Source organism: Malaya genurostris, chromosome 1, assembly GCF_030247185.1.
Source record: "Malaya genurostris strain Urasoe2022 chromosome 1, Malgen_1.1, whole genome shotgun sequence".
NCBI classification, from domain to species: Eukaryota; Metazoa; Arthropoda; class Insecta; order Diptera; family Culicidae; genus Malaya; species Malaya genurostris.
The window spans coordinates 117,151,262-117,169,033 of record NC_080570.1 but is presented as its reverse complement, the minus strand read 5'-3'; the positions used below and the strand labels follow the sequence as shown (position 1 = coordinate 117,169,033).

The window sequence follows — 17,772 nt, the reverse complement described above, 5'->3', positions numbered from 1 at the left end:
ACCACCAAAAATTCAAAAAATGCAAAAGAAATAAAATAAAACCGTATGTCATGATTCCTAAAACGTACCGAAAATACTTCTTAACTGACTTTTTTCTAAATATTAAAAAAAAACACCACTGAAATGGCGTTTTTTTGACCGTTATTAAGTCATTAATAATAAAAAGAACAGGGTCAATGATTTGCGGCCCTTAAACGTAACAATATTATCGTCAATCCAATTGGCTTGGTAACTTGTGTTTGCATTGTTACAAAAAATAAAGCGTTTGGAGCTTATAATATTGCAACTGAACATTGATTCGATATGAGAATGCCTGAAAAAACTCCAACATTGAATTTGAAATTTGTTTGTTGGTCTGGAGAACAAAACAAGGTATGTCTGCCCTGACAAATGTTCACTTGGCAGTTTCTAACTTCAATTTTTAAAATATACTATATAAAATCGAATAAATACGCTCCGTTTTTTCAGTGTATCGCTTTACTGCGCCACCGAGCGACCAATAGCACAAACAACGGAGTGGCACTCACCGTTTCAGTGCAGCGCACTTTGGCCGGTGAGGCAGCAGTTCATTCTTTTCTCTTCTCTGTGTTGATTCCATTCGAAAACTTCATCGAACAACCGATGATTCATCGAAATGATACACTTTTGACAGTCCTTCTGTTCTCCTGTCCGAAGGTGTATGTGTGTGCGAGGCAAACACCCGAAAAAGAAAAGCGACAGTGAGAAAGGAAAAATTACAAATTTCCAATCAGTGCACTTTTTTCCATTTTTTTCTCCGGTAAGTTCCGGAAATTTAACAAACTGATAGAAGATAACGCTAGTACAATCGAGGAGCAACCGAAGTATATATCATTGCAACTGGGAGAGGTCAACGATCCACATTTATTTTTCGAGCATTGAGATCGCAAAATTGAATCCTTGTTTGGGAGCTGTCAGTAGAGGATTCCCAATCGAAAAATCTGACTAATCCGGACACTCGTTATATATTATTGCAAGCTTCAAACAACAATGGCCAAAAAGACGTACGATTTGCTGTTCAAACTGTTGCTGATTGGTGATTCTGGTGTAGGAAAAACTTGCATTCTGTTCCGATTCTCAGACGATGCGTTCACTTCGACATTCATCTCGACGATCGGTGAGTAAGCTTTGTTTCAATCATTTTTAATTACAGCGTAGAATATTGTGTCGACCCGTGCAAGCAAGATAGATGGCAAGAATTCTTGCTAGTTTGTTATCGCTCAGCTTCTTGGACGGGGTTGGATGGATAGGATGGTGAGATGGTAACTTGACACCGTCTTTGGGCGTTGTGCGTATCTAGCGAGTGAGTAAGGGAAGACTAGCCTAGCCGCCGCACACGAGCCTTGAATGTCAATGATTTGTTTGTTTTTCTTCGAATTGGAACTTATTTCGGACCGGTTGTTATCGGTAATGGGAGTGTTTCAAATGTTTCGTAATTTTTTTTAATTAAATATATGACTGCAATTATAGTGATCTCATTGTTTTCTTCCACTTAATTAGGTATTGATTTCAAAATTAAAACCATCGAACTGCGCGGCAAAAAGATCAAACTGCAAATCTGGGACACGGCTGGCCAGGAACGGTTCCACACCATCACAACCTCGTACTATCGGGGTGCGATGGGCATCATGCTGGTATACGACATCACCAACGACAAAAGCTTCGATAACATAGTGAAATGGTTGCGGAATATAGACGAGGTAGGATTTCGATGGTTCCTCTGATTTTCTAACGCTAACCCGGTTCTCTGATTTTCAGCATGCCAACGAAGACGTCGAAAAGATGATTCTCGGTAACAAGTGCGATATGGTAGATAAACGTGTGGTTGGAAAAGAACGAGGAGAAAGTGTAAGTAGTTCGGCATTCTTCCGGTCTTCACATATGAACATGGACGATTTTTCCCTTCGCAGATCGCCAGTGAGCACGGTATTCGCTTTATGGAAACTTCTGCCAAAGCTAACGTCAACATTGAGAAGGCATTCCGCGAGCTGGCCGAAGCCATACTGGACAAGACAGCGGGCAAGGAAACGACAGACAATCCCGACCGGGTGGTGGTGAACCGTGGGACCGGCGAAAAACCACCCGCCTACAAGGCGTGCTGTGCGTAGATATTCGTAGAATGGTCGTGGATGCTTCCGTGCTGCTTTTCGCTAGATGCAGCACCATTTTATGTGTGTGGGTAAATATGCTTTTTGTGTAGTTGTATTACGATTTGACAAGGTAACGAATAGATCGAGTACAGATTTGAGGGTTACTTAAGGAATGTTATGTGTCATCACAGGCGAACTTCCTCCTTGCATCTTAAACTAAAAAAAGATATTAAATATAGCGTTCTAGAGAAACCTTTTCAGGATTGGAAATAGATAATAGCCGCTGGGGGCAAGGTCTGGAGAATACGGAGGATGGTGGACATATCCGTACCATAAATCGTTTAATTTCATCGTTGATTTTATGCATGAGTGCACTGGTGCATCTTTTTCCATAGCTTGATGAAAACTACAACTAGTCTGACACGATCAGCTGTTACTCGAACACTAGTCATCATGAAATTTTTGTATTGGGTCAACTAGATCTAAAATTTCTGTCAGGAATTCAGACCCAAAATCTAGGCCTGGGATCAGAACTTATGTCCAAAACACACGGAAACCTATGTATTCCTGTCAGGAGTTCAGGTCTATAACCCAGGTTCCAAATGTAGGCCTAAAATTCGGTTCCCGATTTTCGCTCAAAAAGTCAGGTCCATGTTCTGAAACTAGGTCCAGAATTCAGGTGAAGAGTCCAGGTTCAGGATCTAGTTTCAGGTTTAAAAACTCTATGAGGAGCTGATCCGGGGTCATAATTCTGGCCCAGAACCAAAGTCCAAGTGCAGGTTGAAAATTAAATTCCAGAAACCAAATGCAGAATACAGATTCAGGTCAATAATTTTGGTCCAGAATCTGAGTCCAATTTTAGAATTCAGATCCAGACTAAGAATTCCGGTCCAGAATCGCAGTCCCGATTTTAGGTTCAGAATTCAGATTCTGCACTCGGATCAAAAATTCATGTTCAGAGGTTAGGTCAAGTTATTCAACTTAGGTCCAGATTTTGGCTTCGAATCCATGTACAGAATGCAGGTCCAGATTCAGAATTCAAATAAAGAATTCTTCAGCAGTTTCAGAATACAGTATCAGGATTCAAAGTCAGAATGCAGGTCCTTAGTCATGCTTCAAAATTTTGGCCCAGAATCCAAGTCCTGAGTTGTGTTTCTGAATCCAGCTTCAGGTTCAGAATCCAAAATCAAGATCAAGTTCCAGGTTCACGATTCTGGTGCATTGACAATATCTCTGTCAAATTTTTTGAGTGAAAATCTTTATTGGAATCCAGATTCCAGATTCCAGCTCCAGAATCCTGCTCCAGATTTAGACCCGAAATCTTCATCGAGAGTTCAAGCCAAGAAATCAGGTTCTAGACCAAATCCATGCTCAGTATCCAAGTGTAGATTTCTGCCTCAGGCTTCAGAAACTCTGTCAGAATTCTGATTCAAAAAACATGTCCAGATTCAGTATTCTCCAGGGTTGTGGTTCAAAGTCCTGGTCTAGGTTTAGAATCTCTGTCAATAGTTTAGGTTCAAGTTTAGAATGTATTTCTATCTATTTTATATTTAAATCACTTCAAAATGTTGACTGTCGCAGAATTTTAATAATTTTTTTCTACTTGGTGGGCAGTAGAACGAATAATATATTTAAAATGGGCAGTCGACCAAAAAATGTTTGGGAACCATTGCTCTAGAGCCATGTTTTCACACTTAGATTGTTTTCCCCGAATCTAGGTAAAATTTCACCGCAAAATTTTGAACAGCTGAGTGTTCGGTAATCATCTCGGCAAACAATAAAACAACTGAGATTATCGGTATTATCCATTTGACAGATAATTTGCATTTGGAAAGAAATTAAAAGTTATCGGTATTCATGCATGTGAGTTATTACCGAGATTTTAAGCGATTAATTAGCATGAATTTTTAAATATAAAATAAACATTCCATTTAAAACTCAAATCATAGATTTATTGATTCCTACATTAGCAGGGTTGTTACGGTCGCGCGGTTTCTGAGCAGATTTTGATGCGATGGCGCGGATTTCGCGCGAATTGCAAGAAACATTATTTCAGAATTGTGAATCATTTGTTCGAGAAAAAAAGTTCGTTACATATTTTTGAATCTTGTGAGTTTTATGAAACCTCGAACAATTGAAGATGGGGAACGTTTCAGCAATCGAGTCAGCAGGTCGAGCTGACCGAAATGGTGAATTTCCAACTTGATAAAACCAAAGGCTCTAGCAAATATTTTCTTCAGTGGACAAAACTTCGATTTTATACTCTCCAATCTCGAGTTGTACATATCGCTATTTAAGCATAGCTGTTACCAGTAATTACAAAAACTTTCCGATATATGTGCTTGCGTTGTCCCATTCTAATGCGGAAATCGAAAGAAGATTTTTGCACTCGAAGATGATGTAAGATATCGTCTCAGTGAAAACACATTCAATAATGCAAAGAACTTAATTAATGGAATGCTATACTTCGATAATATTATTACAAATTTTGTTTGTGAAAAAAACCTCATTCTCAAAGCAAAATTTGCACGACAGGCTTACGAAGCGAAGTTGGACAAGAAAAGAAGCAGAGAAGAAAAAGTAGAAACGTTCATCTAGTGAGGGACCTGACAGGATTCCATCCGTGGTGATAAGAAATTGTTCTAAAAGTTTGTTGGTTCCACTATCCAACATTTTCAATTGCTCTTTGCGTTCTGGATTTTTTCCTGAAATATGGAAGAAATCCTATGTGTTTCCGGTTTACAAAAGTTGGTGGGTAATGTTAGAAACATAACTGGATGACGTGGATATGAAATGACAAGGTTTTTCTTTACACTTCTTGATATCTGAAACGGAAGTTGATATATTGTGTGAATTTTGCATACTTCCATTTCTTAATTTCCTGAGCAAGAATTTCTATAGAAAAAGTTTTAAAAAGTTCTTTACTTATTAAATAAATAATTTACTGAGAGGTACCACGAAAATGCAATGTCGTTCACTGCATCAAAACCGTCGTCCGAACACGAGAAAGACAAACAAGCCTCATGAGTTTTTCTCTGATACTCATTGATACCATATGGCTTCGATCATATCTAACTGGTCGTGAAATGATGGTGAAAATTAGAGATTGTACATCATCACCATTTACTGTAACCTCTGGAGTTCCTCAAGGAAGTCACATTGGACCTTTTATATTCTTACTGTAACTGAACGATCTAAATTTTTCGATCAAGCGCATGAAACTATCGTTCGTCGATGACCTTCAAATATTTCATACAATCAAATCTGTAGCTGACTCAGAGTACCTACAATAACAGTTAGATAATTTAACTAATTGGTGTAAAATCAACAAAATGGTTTTAAATGCCTCTAAATGCTGCGTCATCTCTTTTGGTCACAAAAAGTTTGTATTCAAGTTCCACTCTAATATTTCATAAACTGTTCTCGAACGCGCATCGCCTGTTAAGGACCTGGATGTTATTCTGGATTCCAAGCAAAATTTCAAGGAGCACATAGATTTTACTATTTTAAAAGACTCTAAGCTGTTAGGATTTATTTTCCATAAAATTATAAGCAATTTAATTTTCACTGTGAGTTCTGCGATGCTTACCACAAAAATAGTGGGGTAAACGCTTCGCTCAAATATCGCACGTTTTAATTTTCAACTTCGTGCGTTTTGATTTTGAAATTTTCCGTAACAACCCTGCCTTAGGCTGTCGGTAGAACTGATAGGCTTGGAAATGGAATAAACAGTAACAATATCTTATGATCAAAAATGAACCGGAATTTTCATTTTAAAATTCCCGCGCTTGTCCAATCGGTAAACTTTTATTTTCTCAACGTTGGCAATACTTTTATACACATTTTGTCAAATTTTGACGCATATCGTACGATTAGTTTTTGTTTGGCGTATATACAAAGAAGTTGAAAAGCTTGGATCATGATGAGATGTTACTGAAGAAAACATTGAATCGGCGAAGCAAATCGTGTTGCAAAATCGTTCTGTACCGATTAGAGAGATTGCTGTGTTGTTGGGCATCTCTTATGGATCAGCCGAACACATTTTAACTAATGTTTTGGGTTTGAAACGCGTCGCTTCTCGGCTGGTGCCAAAAAAAAGCTGTATTTCATTCAAAAACAGCTTCGTGTTGATGTGGCCAAAGAGATGATTTCCAACGCAGATAGTGACCCCACATTCATCGAATGCATCATAACTGGTGATGAGGTGTGGATCTATGAATATGACTTCGAAACCGCACAACAATCGACCGAATGGCGCTTCGAAGGCGAGCCGTTGTTCTAAATTTTCATCCATTATAAAAATCGCCACACGAAAATTTTTCAACTTCTTTGTATAGACGCCAAACAAAAACTAATCGTACGATATGCGTCAAAATTTGACAAAATGTGTATAAAAGTGTTGCCAACGTTGAGAGAATAAAAGTTTACCGATTGGACAAGCGCGGGAATTTTAAAATAAAAATTCCGGTTCTTTTTTGATTATAAGGTATATCAGATGAAGAAAATACTGTTATATCCGGTAAGTTGATATCATTAATTTGTTGATTTCGGTGAAACGACCAATTGCTGGTAAACACGGTAGCTTACATAACCGAATATTAGTACAACATTTTGAATTGCCGAGAAATCGGAAATAATTAACCCCGAGTATTTTGGAAAAAGCTATCTTAGCCGGAATTTCAGTAAAATATCGCTTCGCCGTTTGTTTTCGGCATCTCCGAGATCAAAACTAAGTTTTAAGTGTGTAGGCATTTATTTTCATTGTTTTCTACTTATTTGACGATTTTGAACCATCTGTTCCGAGTTTATTCAAAACAAACTGCCAAATCTGGCATTTCAAATAGAGAAAATTTTAATATCTAGTGAAATCAACAAAATCTGGCAAAAGATCTGGTTTGTTAGTGTCTGTAGAAATGAAAAAAATGCTGGCAAAATCTCCAGCTAAATCTGGAGCATTGGCATCTCTGGTCCACCGACGTCTTCAAAATTTCCAATATATATCGAAAACTTGTGGTTTTAAGTAAACAACGGAACAAAACATGGCTAAAAATTCTTTTTCAGAACTAATATGTGGTGTTTTCGGGTATGTAGTTCGGTAACTATGAAACGCTCGATGTTTGCACTTTTCTTCCTCATTTCTTCTTGTTTTTTTTTCTGAAAAAAAATAACATCCGCATTCAGACATAGAAAAATTTACCATCGGGATTTCAACCGAGCAGACGACATGTCAAATTCAATTATTCAATATAAACAGAGATGCCAGGTCTGCAAATTTACAGATTTCTAACTTCTGAACTGCATTCTGGCAGAACTCCGGCAACAATGCAACAAAAATTATCGAGTAATGAGCTTCGCGGGGGAACGTTTGAACAGTATTCGATACGCAAGGCTCGAAAGGTGTTTATTTACAGCTCTTAATAGTGGAAACTAAAGAAAATTTGAACGCGGAACGAATAAAAACTTTCCTGTTTTGATGTGGAACACATCTTTATTTTCTATATACGGGTGCAAATCAGAAACTCAAGGAAAAATACACATAGAAATGGGGTCAGGTTTTAAACACTTAGTCAGTCTATTTTGTATCAATTATTAATATTATTTTATCATTTGAGTGGAAATATTTCTATGTTTCGATTTGAATGTATCAAGCCACGTATTTTCAATCATAAATGATTGAAATTTTGATTAGTAGCGAGCAGTGTCCTATTTTGTCTGCTAAAAATCTCCGGCATTCTGGATTTCCCTGCCATAGACGACGGTTTTGAAGGAGTAAGCGATATATCAAAGGAAAAGCATCGCTCTGATTGATCAATCGATGCAAAAGCGAAGCTGTTGGAAACACGGGAATCTATAAATAGAAGCGAAATTATAGCTAACGTTTCAGTCCTACGCGTAGCATGCTAGAGGTAGGTTGTTGCTAGACAGCAAGACAAAAAGTGCCAGAAAACGATTTGAAGCTTTAATTGGTACGCTCTGATCTTGTGTCATGCAAGCTCCGATGAAATTCCCTGTTATGTTGTTTCGGCTGAGAAATTGACAACTACCCCAGGATAAATTTTGAGTACTTAAGATTAATTTCTAATTTATATAAGATGAACTCGATTGATAATGAGGAAAAGTTAATTGCTTCAACGAAACGAAATCGCAGAATGGTAGAGAAACTTAACACTATAAAAATAACTGCTTGCATACAAAACTTGAACACAAGCTTGGCGAAGAGAAGCTTAAATATCGAAATCCCTATCGCAAGTATGTACAAAGATATAATTGCATAAATTTGGGATATTTTTGTAATTTTGACGGCTTTAAATCAAATACAAATCGAGTCAAACAATGTTCGGTGTTGGTTCCTAATCAAGACCAATCTTAGCGCATTATTTCCTGCAATTGCGGACTCAAAAGTGTGACGATTGATTAAACTGTTTGATTGTAGATCACTAGAAATTTTGGTTGCCTTTTTACACATTAATGGCACGAACAACCCCATGGGACTTATCCTTTATTTATTTATTTATTTATTCATTTAGGTATAATCAACAGACACAATATGGTCCTAATGATAATTTCTAGTAATATATAAAAAATTTCCAAGTATCCTACTGCGTGATAGATTGAAGTCAAATCCTGATGAAACGCGGTGCAACGTGCAACATCTCGACGAACTTGTAGTGTATCGAGACCGATTAATAACCCGCGACTTACGTAGCTTGGTAGTTGGTGAGGATTGTTCCACGGTAAGCTCCGTAGGGCGAAGCGAATGAATCTGCGTTGTATCGATTCGATTCTATGAGCTCCGTTTATGTAGTGAGGGTTCCAAACGACAGAACAGTACTCCAAGGATGAACGAACAAGCGAGCAAAACAGAGATTTTAAACAGTGCACGTCTGTAAAATGTTTAGCCATCCTCATTATAAATCCTAGGTTGCGAGAAGCTTTAGAAACGATAAAGCTAATGTGTTGCTTGAATGTCAGTTGCTCATCGAGAAAGACACCAAGGTCTTTAACACACGTCGTTCTGACTATCGGGGATCCTTCCAAAAAGTAATCAAAATGAAATGGCTCTTTCCTCTTCGAGAACGTGATGGTCGAGCATTTGTCAGGATTCAATTTCATACGGTTTACTTTACACCACTCGGCGAAGCTCAACAACTGTCGTTGAAGAAAACCTGCATCCTCCGGGCTTCGAATGTAATAGTAGATCTTAACGTCATCGGCAAACGATAGACGAGGGCCCTCTAGAGTAAAGTTGACGTCGTAGAAATACAGTAAAAATATTAAAGGCCTGAGATGACTACCCTGCGGAATTCCGGACGAAGCGATAAACTCATTGGAAACGTGATCGCCGATTTTCACTGCTAAAAGACGATCTACAAGATATGACTGCAGCCACCGAAGGATGTTAGAGCCGAATCCAAGTCTTTCCAATTTAGCAATTGTTATATTGTGATTTATTATATCAAAGGCAGCAGAGAGATCGGTGTAAATAGCGTCTGTTTGTAAACCTTTTGACATACCATCAGTCACGTAGCACATGAATGACAATAGGTTGGTGGTTGTGGAGCGCTTGGGCATAAAACCATGTTGAGTGTAAACAATATATTGCTTGCAGTGGTTGAAAATCGGTGCCAGAATAACCTTTTCAAACAGTTTATGTGATGCCACGGTAATTGTTCACGTCTTTTTTGTCACCTTTCTTATACACTGGGAACATGAAAGAAGATTTCCATAAGTTGGGAAAAACTTCTTTAGAGAGTGACATCCGAAATAGTCGACAAAGGGGAGCAATTCTTGAGCAAACGTTGATCTTTGTTTGACGATTTAAAATGATTTAATACAATCTATAAAGGACTTTATCTGTCAAATATATGTCCCTATAATGAAACAACTATTTTGTATAAATCTTTTTCACTCTTTTCTACCGAAAAGTTAATTTCGATTCGGACGGCAATCGCTTGCATGAAGTCGTCTACCTCCTCTGGCCCTGACGGCTTACCGGCAGTTATAATGAAAAATTGCTCGATGCGCGTCTTTATTGTTTATTATTTCCACTATATTATTATCATAGACAACAAAAATGGTTAATTGGTTATATTAGGTAGCCATTATCACTTTATTCCCTTTAAATTCAAAGTGTGATACGTAACCTCTTCGTAACCGGTTCTAGCAGGAGTTAGATGAACAAAAATCAAGTATTTTCCTACTATTTTGTATTTCGCTTAGCGTAGACAGAGCTTCTTAGCACCACCCAAATTTATATCGAGCCGATTTTCCTTTCTATGGGGTTCGTTAATGCCGTAAGGAAGGTTGCTGTGCTCATCAGCAAGTGGACCTTCTTCGCAGTTATTTGATGCGCCATTCACCTAGCAGTAAAAATTACTGATTTTCATTGGAATTTCGCTTTCCAATATGTGTGGGTGTGTGTTAATATTTAAATTGAACCCCTTCACGTAACCCGAATTAGTATTTAAACGAGTAGCATCCGTTGAAGTTTGTGCATCGATCACCTCGCACAAGAGGCACTGATGTTCACAATCGAAGAAAATGCCGAACGACTTTCATAATCGAGTGTTGCGTGATCTTAATTAGCATCTCTTATCACCAACACCAACAAAATAAAACCGTCCTTTTCAGGGCATAAAAAATTCTAAATAAAATATTTTCGAAAATATATATATCACATTGACACTATGGCGGCGTCATATACATTCACAACATTGTATTGTACGCACCTCGAGGATGAAACACCTTGACGTCAGTCAAGTAGAAAACGTTACGCTCGCCGGATAGCAAGAAATCGCTCGAATAAAATTATTGATTTTATTGACTGTGAATATATTCGTTTTATTCTCTCCGTATCCGTGGCTCCCACATTGGTGACCCCGACGCGATTTTTTTTTTTTTAATTCGTGAACCGGAATTGCGTTTTTTGCTAAAAAAAACTGGTATTCCGTATAGAAAAATTCACGGTACGCCATTTTGTAAAAAATAAACATGGCTCAAGTTTCGGGATCCGGAGATCCCTTGGACGGATTGGACGTACCTTTTCCATCGTCACGAGATGCACACATTACCGCAGCAGTTTCCGTCAAATTACCGGAGTTCTGGAAAACGGATCCGCTCATGTGGTTTGCCCAGGTTGAGGCTCAATTTTCGCTTGCTGGGATTCAGAGCGACCTAACCAAATTTCACCACATAATTGCTAAGGTGGATCAGACAGTCTTGCGGCATATTTCCGATATAGTCGCAAATCCTCCTGCACAGGATAAGTATGTAACTGTAAAAAACCGTCTAATCTCCCGATTCGAGTTGTCGGCACAGGAAAAATTCGAAAAGCTACTTAATTCCTGTGATCTTGGTGATATGCGTCCGACTCACCTGCTAGCTAAAATGCAGGAGCTGGCTACAAATCTAAACGTAAACGACGAGTTAATGAGAATGTTGTTCATGCAACGGATGCCAACGAGCATACGTGCAGTTTTAGCGATTTGTGAGAATAAACTTGATCAGCTAGCGGAAATGGCTGATAAGATGGTCGACTCCTCTGGTCATCAGATAGTCATCGCATCTCTTCCTGCTGCTACTACGAATATACAAGATCTGGAAATCCAAATTGCTGCACTGTCCAGCGAAGTGCGACGATTGAGAACGGTGGAAAATGGAAATCGGTCCCGTTCTTCATCACGTCGCCGTAACGACCCACAGTCTTCGCAGGACATTTGTTGGTATCATCGTAAATTTCGAGAGGCCGCACAACAATGTCGATCTCCGTGCCGGTATTCGAAACCAAAAAACTAAAATCCTTCTCATCCCAAACGGCGGGGGTGGGAGCTAAAACGAACAGCAGCCGTCTAACTATTTTCGATCGGACAGCAAACAAACGATTTTTAATAGATACCGGATCAGATCTCTCAATAATTCCAGCTACAATGAAGGATAAAAAGGGAAATCGAAGTCAATGGGAACTGCACGCTGCAAACGGAACAATTATAAAAACATTCGGACAGCGTTTCGTTACAACAGATATGGGTCTACGTCGTAGATTCTCATGGAATTTCATAGTCGCTGATGTAACTACACCTATAATAGGCGCGGATTTCCTGGCCCATTTTGGGATTGTTGTGGATCTGAAACGTCGCCGGCTCATCGATTCAATTACGAAATTGCACTCAATCGGCGGATTAGCAACTCCTACACTGTGCAATATAACAACCGTGGTAGGAAATCACCCATATAGAAATTTGTTGGAAGAGTTCCGTGAGGTTACACTACCGTCTACCCTGCGTTCCGAAGTTCAACATGACGTAACCCATCATATCCTTACAAAAGGGCCACCGTTGTCTTGTAAAAGTCGTCGACTTCCTCCAGATAAATTGAAAGCCGCTAAACAAGAATTCGAGACGATGTTAGAGCTTGGGATATGTCGTCATTCCAGCAGTTCCTGGGCAAGCGCACTGCACTGTGTGCCCAAAAAGAATGGTTGTTGGAGATTCGTTGGCGATTACAGACGTCTAAATGCTGTTACCGTACCGGACCGATACCCGGTACCGCATATCCATGACCTTCTTAACGCACTTCATGGTAAGTCTATTTTCACAACACTCGATTTGGAACGGGCCTACCATCAGATTCCTGTGGAGGAAATCGATATACCAAAAACCGCCGTGATTACACCATTCGGACTTTTCGAATTTACAAGAATGCAGTTCGAACTATGTAATGCATCGCAGACTTTCCAACGCTTCATGCATAAGATCCTCGGCGATCTCGATTTCGTCATTATTTTTATGGACGACATTTGTATCGCCTCCGCTAACGAAGAACAGCACCGTTATCACATTCGGTGCGTGCTAGAGCGCCTTCACAAGCATGGATTGGTTATAAACCTCTCGAAGAGTCGATTTGCACAGCGCGAAGTGGAATTTCTCGGCTATCGTGAATCACGACGGAATTCGACCACTACCGGATAGAATACAAGCGCTCCAAAACTATAAGTTACCAACTACAGTCAAGGAGCTTCGCCGGTTTTTAGCTCTAATAAATGGTTATAAACGTTTTCTCCCGCACGCTACGGACCAACAAGCCCCCCTTCGCAATCTTATACAAGGAAACCGAAAAAATGACTCAAGAAAATTAGACTGGTGCGACAACGCTGAAAAGGCTTTCGTAAACTGCAAGCAAAGCATTGCGAATGCAACTCTTTTGCATTATCCTGATCCAACCAAACGTTTAAGTTTGATGGTAGATGCGTCAAATACTTCGGTCGGAGCAGTACTTCAGCAGTATAACGGCAGTCACTGGCATCCGCTGGGTTTTTTCTCACAGAAATTCTCCGAGGCTCAAACAAAATACTCAACGTTCGGGAGAGAATTAACCGCCATAAAATTAGCAGTACAATACTTTCGACACTTGCTGGAAGCTAGGAAATTCACAATTTTTACTGATCATCGACCACTAACCTACGCTTTGAGATCAGCAAAAAACGATTATTTACCGCACGAGGAGCGGTACCTCGGTTATATTTCTCAATTCACATCAGATATCCAGCATATTAGTGGTAGTAAAAACGAGATTGCAGACGCTCTATCTCGCGTAGCGACGATTTCCTTTCCGCAATCGCTGAATTTTGAGGAGTTAGCGACTGAACAAATCCATGATGCGGAATTAAAAAGATGATTGGCCTCTGACAGACCAACATCGTTTAAGCTGGTTTTGAAAGCATTGCCAAGCACACAGACAGGGATTTATTGTGATGTATCGCTTAATGATCGGATTCGTCCGTACGTACCAGAAAAACTTCGCTTCAAGATCATGGAGATTTTACACACAGTCTCACATCCAGGCATTCGGGCTACCAGAAAGTTGATAAAAGAACGATTCGTCTGGCCATCTATTAACAAAGACATCAAGACGTATGTTCAGTCATGCGATAGGTGTCAACGATCAAAAATCAATCGACATACTTCATCACCTCTACAAGCCTTCAATATTCCCAAGACCAGATTTCAACATGTACATCTCGACCTTGTTGGTCCATTGACCTCATCGAACGGTAGGCGTTACGTCCTAACAATGATTGACAGATTTACCAGATGGCCTGAAGCGGTGCCATTGTGCGACATGACAGCGGAATCAGTTGCTCAAGCCCTTCTTAGCAGTTGGATTTCTCGGTTCGGCATTCCTGAAACTATTACGACGGATCAAGGACGACAGTTCGAGTCAGAGCTTTTTCGGGAGCTCAGCAATTTGCTAGGCATTAAACGAATCCGTACGACAGCTTATCATCCTCAAGCAAATGAAATGGTCGAGCGGTTCCATAGAACAATGAAAACAGCAATTATTTGTGTAGATTCAAAGCACTGGAGAACTAAACTTCCGTTGATTTTACTAGGACTCCGAACAGCGATCCGAGAGGATATGCAGTGTTCGTCTGCTGAAATGGTCTACGGTCAACCGCTGAAACTACCAGGAGAGTTCTTCGAAACGCAATCTGGAGAAGGAGTGGACCGCTCCGACTTCATTCGCTCTCTTAGGGAATCGATTCAACAACTAACACCGGTTGCCGGTAGCAACCATTCCAAGCCAAGAGTATTCATTCCGAAAGATCTAGCTACTTGTGAACATGTTTTTGTTCGCGTGGACTATGTCAAACGACCGCTCCAACCACCATACGATGGACCGTACCAGGTGGTAAATCGACACGGTAAATACTTCGACATTCTTGTTGGTGGAAAGGAGAAACGAATTTCGATCGACAGAATAAAGCCTGCATTCACATCAAGGGAGCATTCAGGAAGCCAGGTGAACGACGAGGCTCACACTAAAGTTACACCTTCGGGTCATCGGGTCCGATTTCTCGTGTAACTGAAGGGGACTATATGGCGGCGTCATATACATTCACAACATTGTATTGTACGCACCTCGAGGATGAAACACCTTGACGTCAGTCAAGTAGAAAACGTTACGCTCGCCGGATAGCAAGAAATCGCTCGAATAAAATTATTGATTTTATTGACTGTGAATATATTCGTTTTATTCTCTCCGTATCCGTGGCTCCCACAACACAAATAAGTGTACGGAGAGCACAAAAATGTTCCAATAGGGCTATTCATTTCGAATATATTAACATCTTTAAATATCTAACGTGATGATCCTTTGTTTGAGCACAGACTAAATGATTTCCTTTTCTTTCCAGGTCGGCAGACAGTCACATATTCGAGAAAAATAACCTTTTCTTAAACATCCTATGCTAATTTTATGTAACTCATACTTTCACATTCTTTTCGTTTATGTGAATTTTTATTAGACTGTATGAGATTGTGTCAGATTAATTTCACTAACATCCATGCATACTTAATATACCGCATAAGAAAATGTACACACAAAACACACACCAGACAAGGTTAGAGTAAAAATCATAGCATGCTTCTCCTCAATCCAACGCACACATACCGTCAAAGCCAGACCCTTGCTTTTCGATGTCATTTGTCTATGTGAGAAGCCCGCCAGCCCAGCTCGGCAAACGGAAACGAGACGGTAGGAATGCATGCATGCATACAATACGGGAAACTATTCAATATCATGTTTTGTCTGTTGAGCAATTACACAAAGCAACGCTTGGAATGAAGCACATTACACATCATTTACAGACAAGTTGTCATATGTCATCATAATTAATGTCATCATCTTCATCATCAACGTCGTGACGAATCCAGTGTTCGAAATACTGTTCGGCATAGGGAGTGTAAGTTATAGGAAGCCAAGCACCTCAGAAGGGTTCATTTGAATGAAAATACAAAAAAAAAACAAAACGGACATACGGAGAGAAGATATTTCCGAGTAGCCAGAGATTTCTTAAGGGACTAAAACATAAAAATGCCTACTAAGTTTACATAAAAAAAAAACAAATAATAGAAAACCCATCTCTACTGTCACTAGCAATCGTTGTAAGGTCCATTTAACAAACAAACAAACAAAAACAAAATACCTATGTCATACAAAAAATAAAATGCTGAGTAGGAAACTTGTAGAACGAAAGTAAAAATCGTAGACATGAAAAGAATAAATTATGGCCATCGTCTTGGATTTGTAGGTGTTTTAGTCAAAACAAAAAACGTAAGAAAAAAAAATAATTGGATCAAAATCATACTGATAAAAAAATCATATATCAAACATGCTCGCGTGCAACAAATGCGCGCACGGGCAAACATAAAAAAAACATATAACAAATTTAGTTATTATATTTTATATATGTATATGAAAATAGCTTTCATTTTTTGAAATGCCGCTAGTTATGTTTATTATCATAGTGACGAATGGTATGCTTTTTAGTGATAACATTAAGAAAAGGGTTCACGATGTACGCACGATTTTGGGGCGTCGAAGGAACAGTGAAGTTATATATATTTGGAAGCAAAACGATGAGAACAGTCAGCAGTGCGGTTGGATGAATGCATTGCAGTGGGGTGAAGATGAAAGGAAAGAGTTTCCATTTTTTGTCGGAATTAATTAGAAAGTAGTTCTTTTCCGGAAGAATAATCGCACTCGGTACGCCCGACTACCGCAGCAAGCATTCATTCTACCAATCGAATCGAAATAAGCAAGAGATCGTGGAATGTCAAAATTGTTGAGAATAAAAATGAGTCGATAAGCCAAGCAGAAGTGTTTTATTTTCTATCGTGGATTTCTCGATTCCACCTCAACACGCACCGTTTATTCAGAATAAAAGCGTATAAATTATTCGATCAAATTTCATTCGCATTTGTAAAAACGCTAGCAGAATTACCAAGGAACATTCCTAAACTGTTCTAAAAGGTTATTTTCGCTGGACAGCGCATTTGAACGGTTATTTCTTAATTCTCTATTCGACACCAACATGTGATTATGGCATATCGTATGATAGACCTTTACGAAATTTACGACACATAATGCTCATTACTAGCGTTTTAAGCATTGAATTCGAGCTTATAGCATAGGCAGGACCGGTGAAAGACGTGTTTTTTTTTGTTTCTATTGTAGAGCTTTTAACCATAAGGTCATTCGCCTGTTCGGGCCATAAAAACTTTCTGACCCTATGTGCGGGGTTGGGAAACGAACTCGGGCGGGCTTCACGAGTCCATCACGCCATACCCGTCCCCGAAAGTTGTGTTGTGAGTGTGGAAATTTCCCAACTCTGATCGAGTGAGTGTCCAAAATCAAAGACTGCTTACTGGATGAAAACAATTAATAATTCGACCATATAGAGGATTGTATTTATTCCTTCCGTGGTGGTGGTGAGCTCACTTCGTCCGCGTCCCGCGTCCGGTGATGACAATCGAGCCCACACATCTTACTAAACAGGTTGTTTTGGTGCTTGGTTTAGTGTTTATATGACCAAGCAATGGAACTTTAAACTTTCAGTTCCGGTACAGACTTCATTCGAGTGAAAACAAGAATAGCTTATTCGTATTCGTTCGAAAGTACCCGTTCGTCGTATGGTCGATACGGACGTAAACAAGAATGAGAGTGATTAAAAGATGATTTCGCTTGAACGAACCTGTAGAGATTTAGAGAAATATGTAAGAAAATTCAACGCAGTCTCATACATCGTCCTGTCAAAAATGTAAGAGTTTATCTTTTTCCCTATTTCGATTTCCGGATTTTTTTAGTGTTTCAACTTCGGTTGTGT

At 39.3% G+C, this 17,772-nt stretch overlaps 2 protein-coding genes across 4 annotated transcripts; both read left to right on the top strand.

Annotated features, from left to right (window-relative positions):
- Positions 1-660: 660 nt before the first annotated feature.
- Positions 661-16,760, top strand: LOC131425572 (ras-related protein Rab-10). Of its 3 annotated transcripts, none has more exons than XM_058587561.1 (6): positions 668-778; positions 997-1,135; positions 1,519-1,718; positions 1,777-1,866; positions 1,929-2,193; positions 15,301-16,760. In XM_058587561.1, exons 1-5 carry the CDS (start codon positions 680-682, stop codon positions 2,124-2,126), a joined length of 726 nt encoding a protein of 241 aa, XP_058443544.1. In that variant the 5' UTR covers positions 668-679; the 3' UTR covers positions 2,127-2,193; positions 15,301-16,760. The 3 variants fall into 3 exon arrangements, with proteins under 3 accessions (XP_058443545.1, XP_058443544.1, XP_058443543.1); XM_058587560.1 differs by having other exon boundaries at positions 669-778; positions 1,929-2,197; XM_058587562.1 differs by having other exon boundaries at positions 661-1,135; positions 1,929-2,197.
- On the top strand, positions 11,100-11,903 carry LOC131427905 (uncharacterized). Its single transcript, XM_058591486.1, has one exon. The coding sequence runs from the start codon at positions 11,100-11,102 to the stop codon at positions 11,901-11,903; it is 804 nt and encodes a 267-aa protein (XP_058447469.1).
- Positions 16,761-17,772: the final 1,012 nt, after the last annotated feature.

What these genes read in the sequence shown, in the direction of transcription:
- LOC131425572 (XM_058587561.1), top strand. Translation starts at nt 680, where the DNA reads ATGTGTGTGCGAGGCAAACACCCGAAAAAGAAAAGCGACAGTGAGAAA. An exon ending in GGTTGCGGAATATAGACGAG is followed by an intron (nt 1,719 to 1,776) that starts GTAGGATTTCGA and finishes TCTGATTTTCAG; the next exon opens with CATGCCAACGAAGACGTCGA. An exon ending in GAAAAGAACGAGGAGAAAGT is followed by an intron (nt 1,867 to 1,928) that starts GTAAGTAGTTCG and finishes TTCCCTTCGCAG; the next exon opens with ATCGCCAGTGAGCACGGTAT.
- LOC131427905 (XM_058591486.1), top strand. Translation starts at nt 11,100, where the DNA reads ATGGCTCAAGTTTCGGGATCCGGAGATCCCTTGGACGGATTGGACGTA.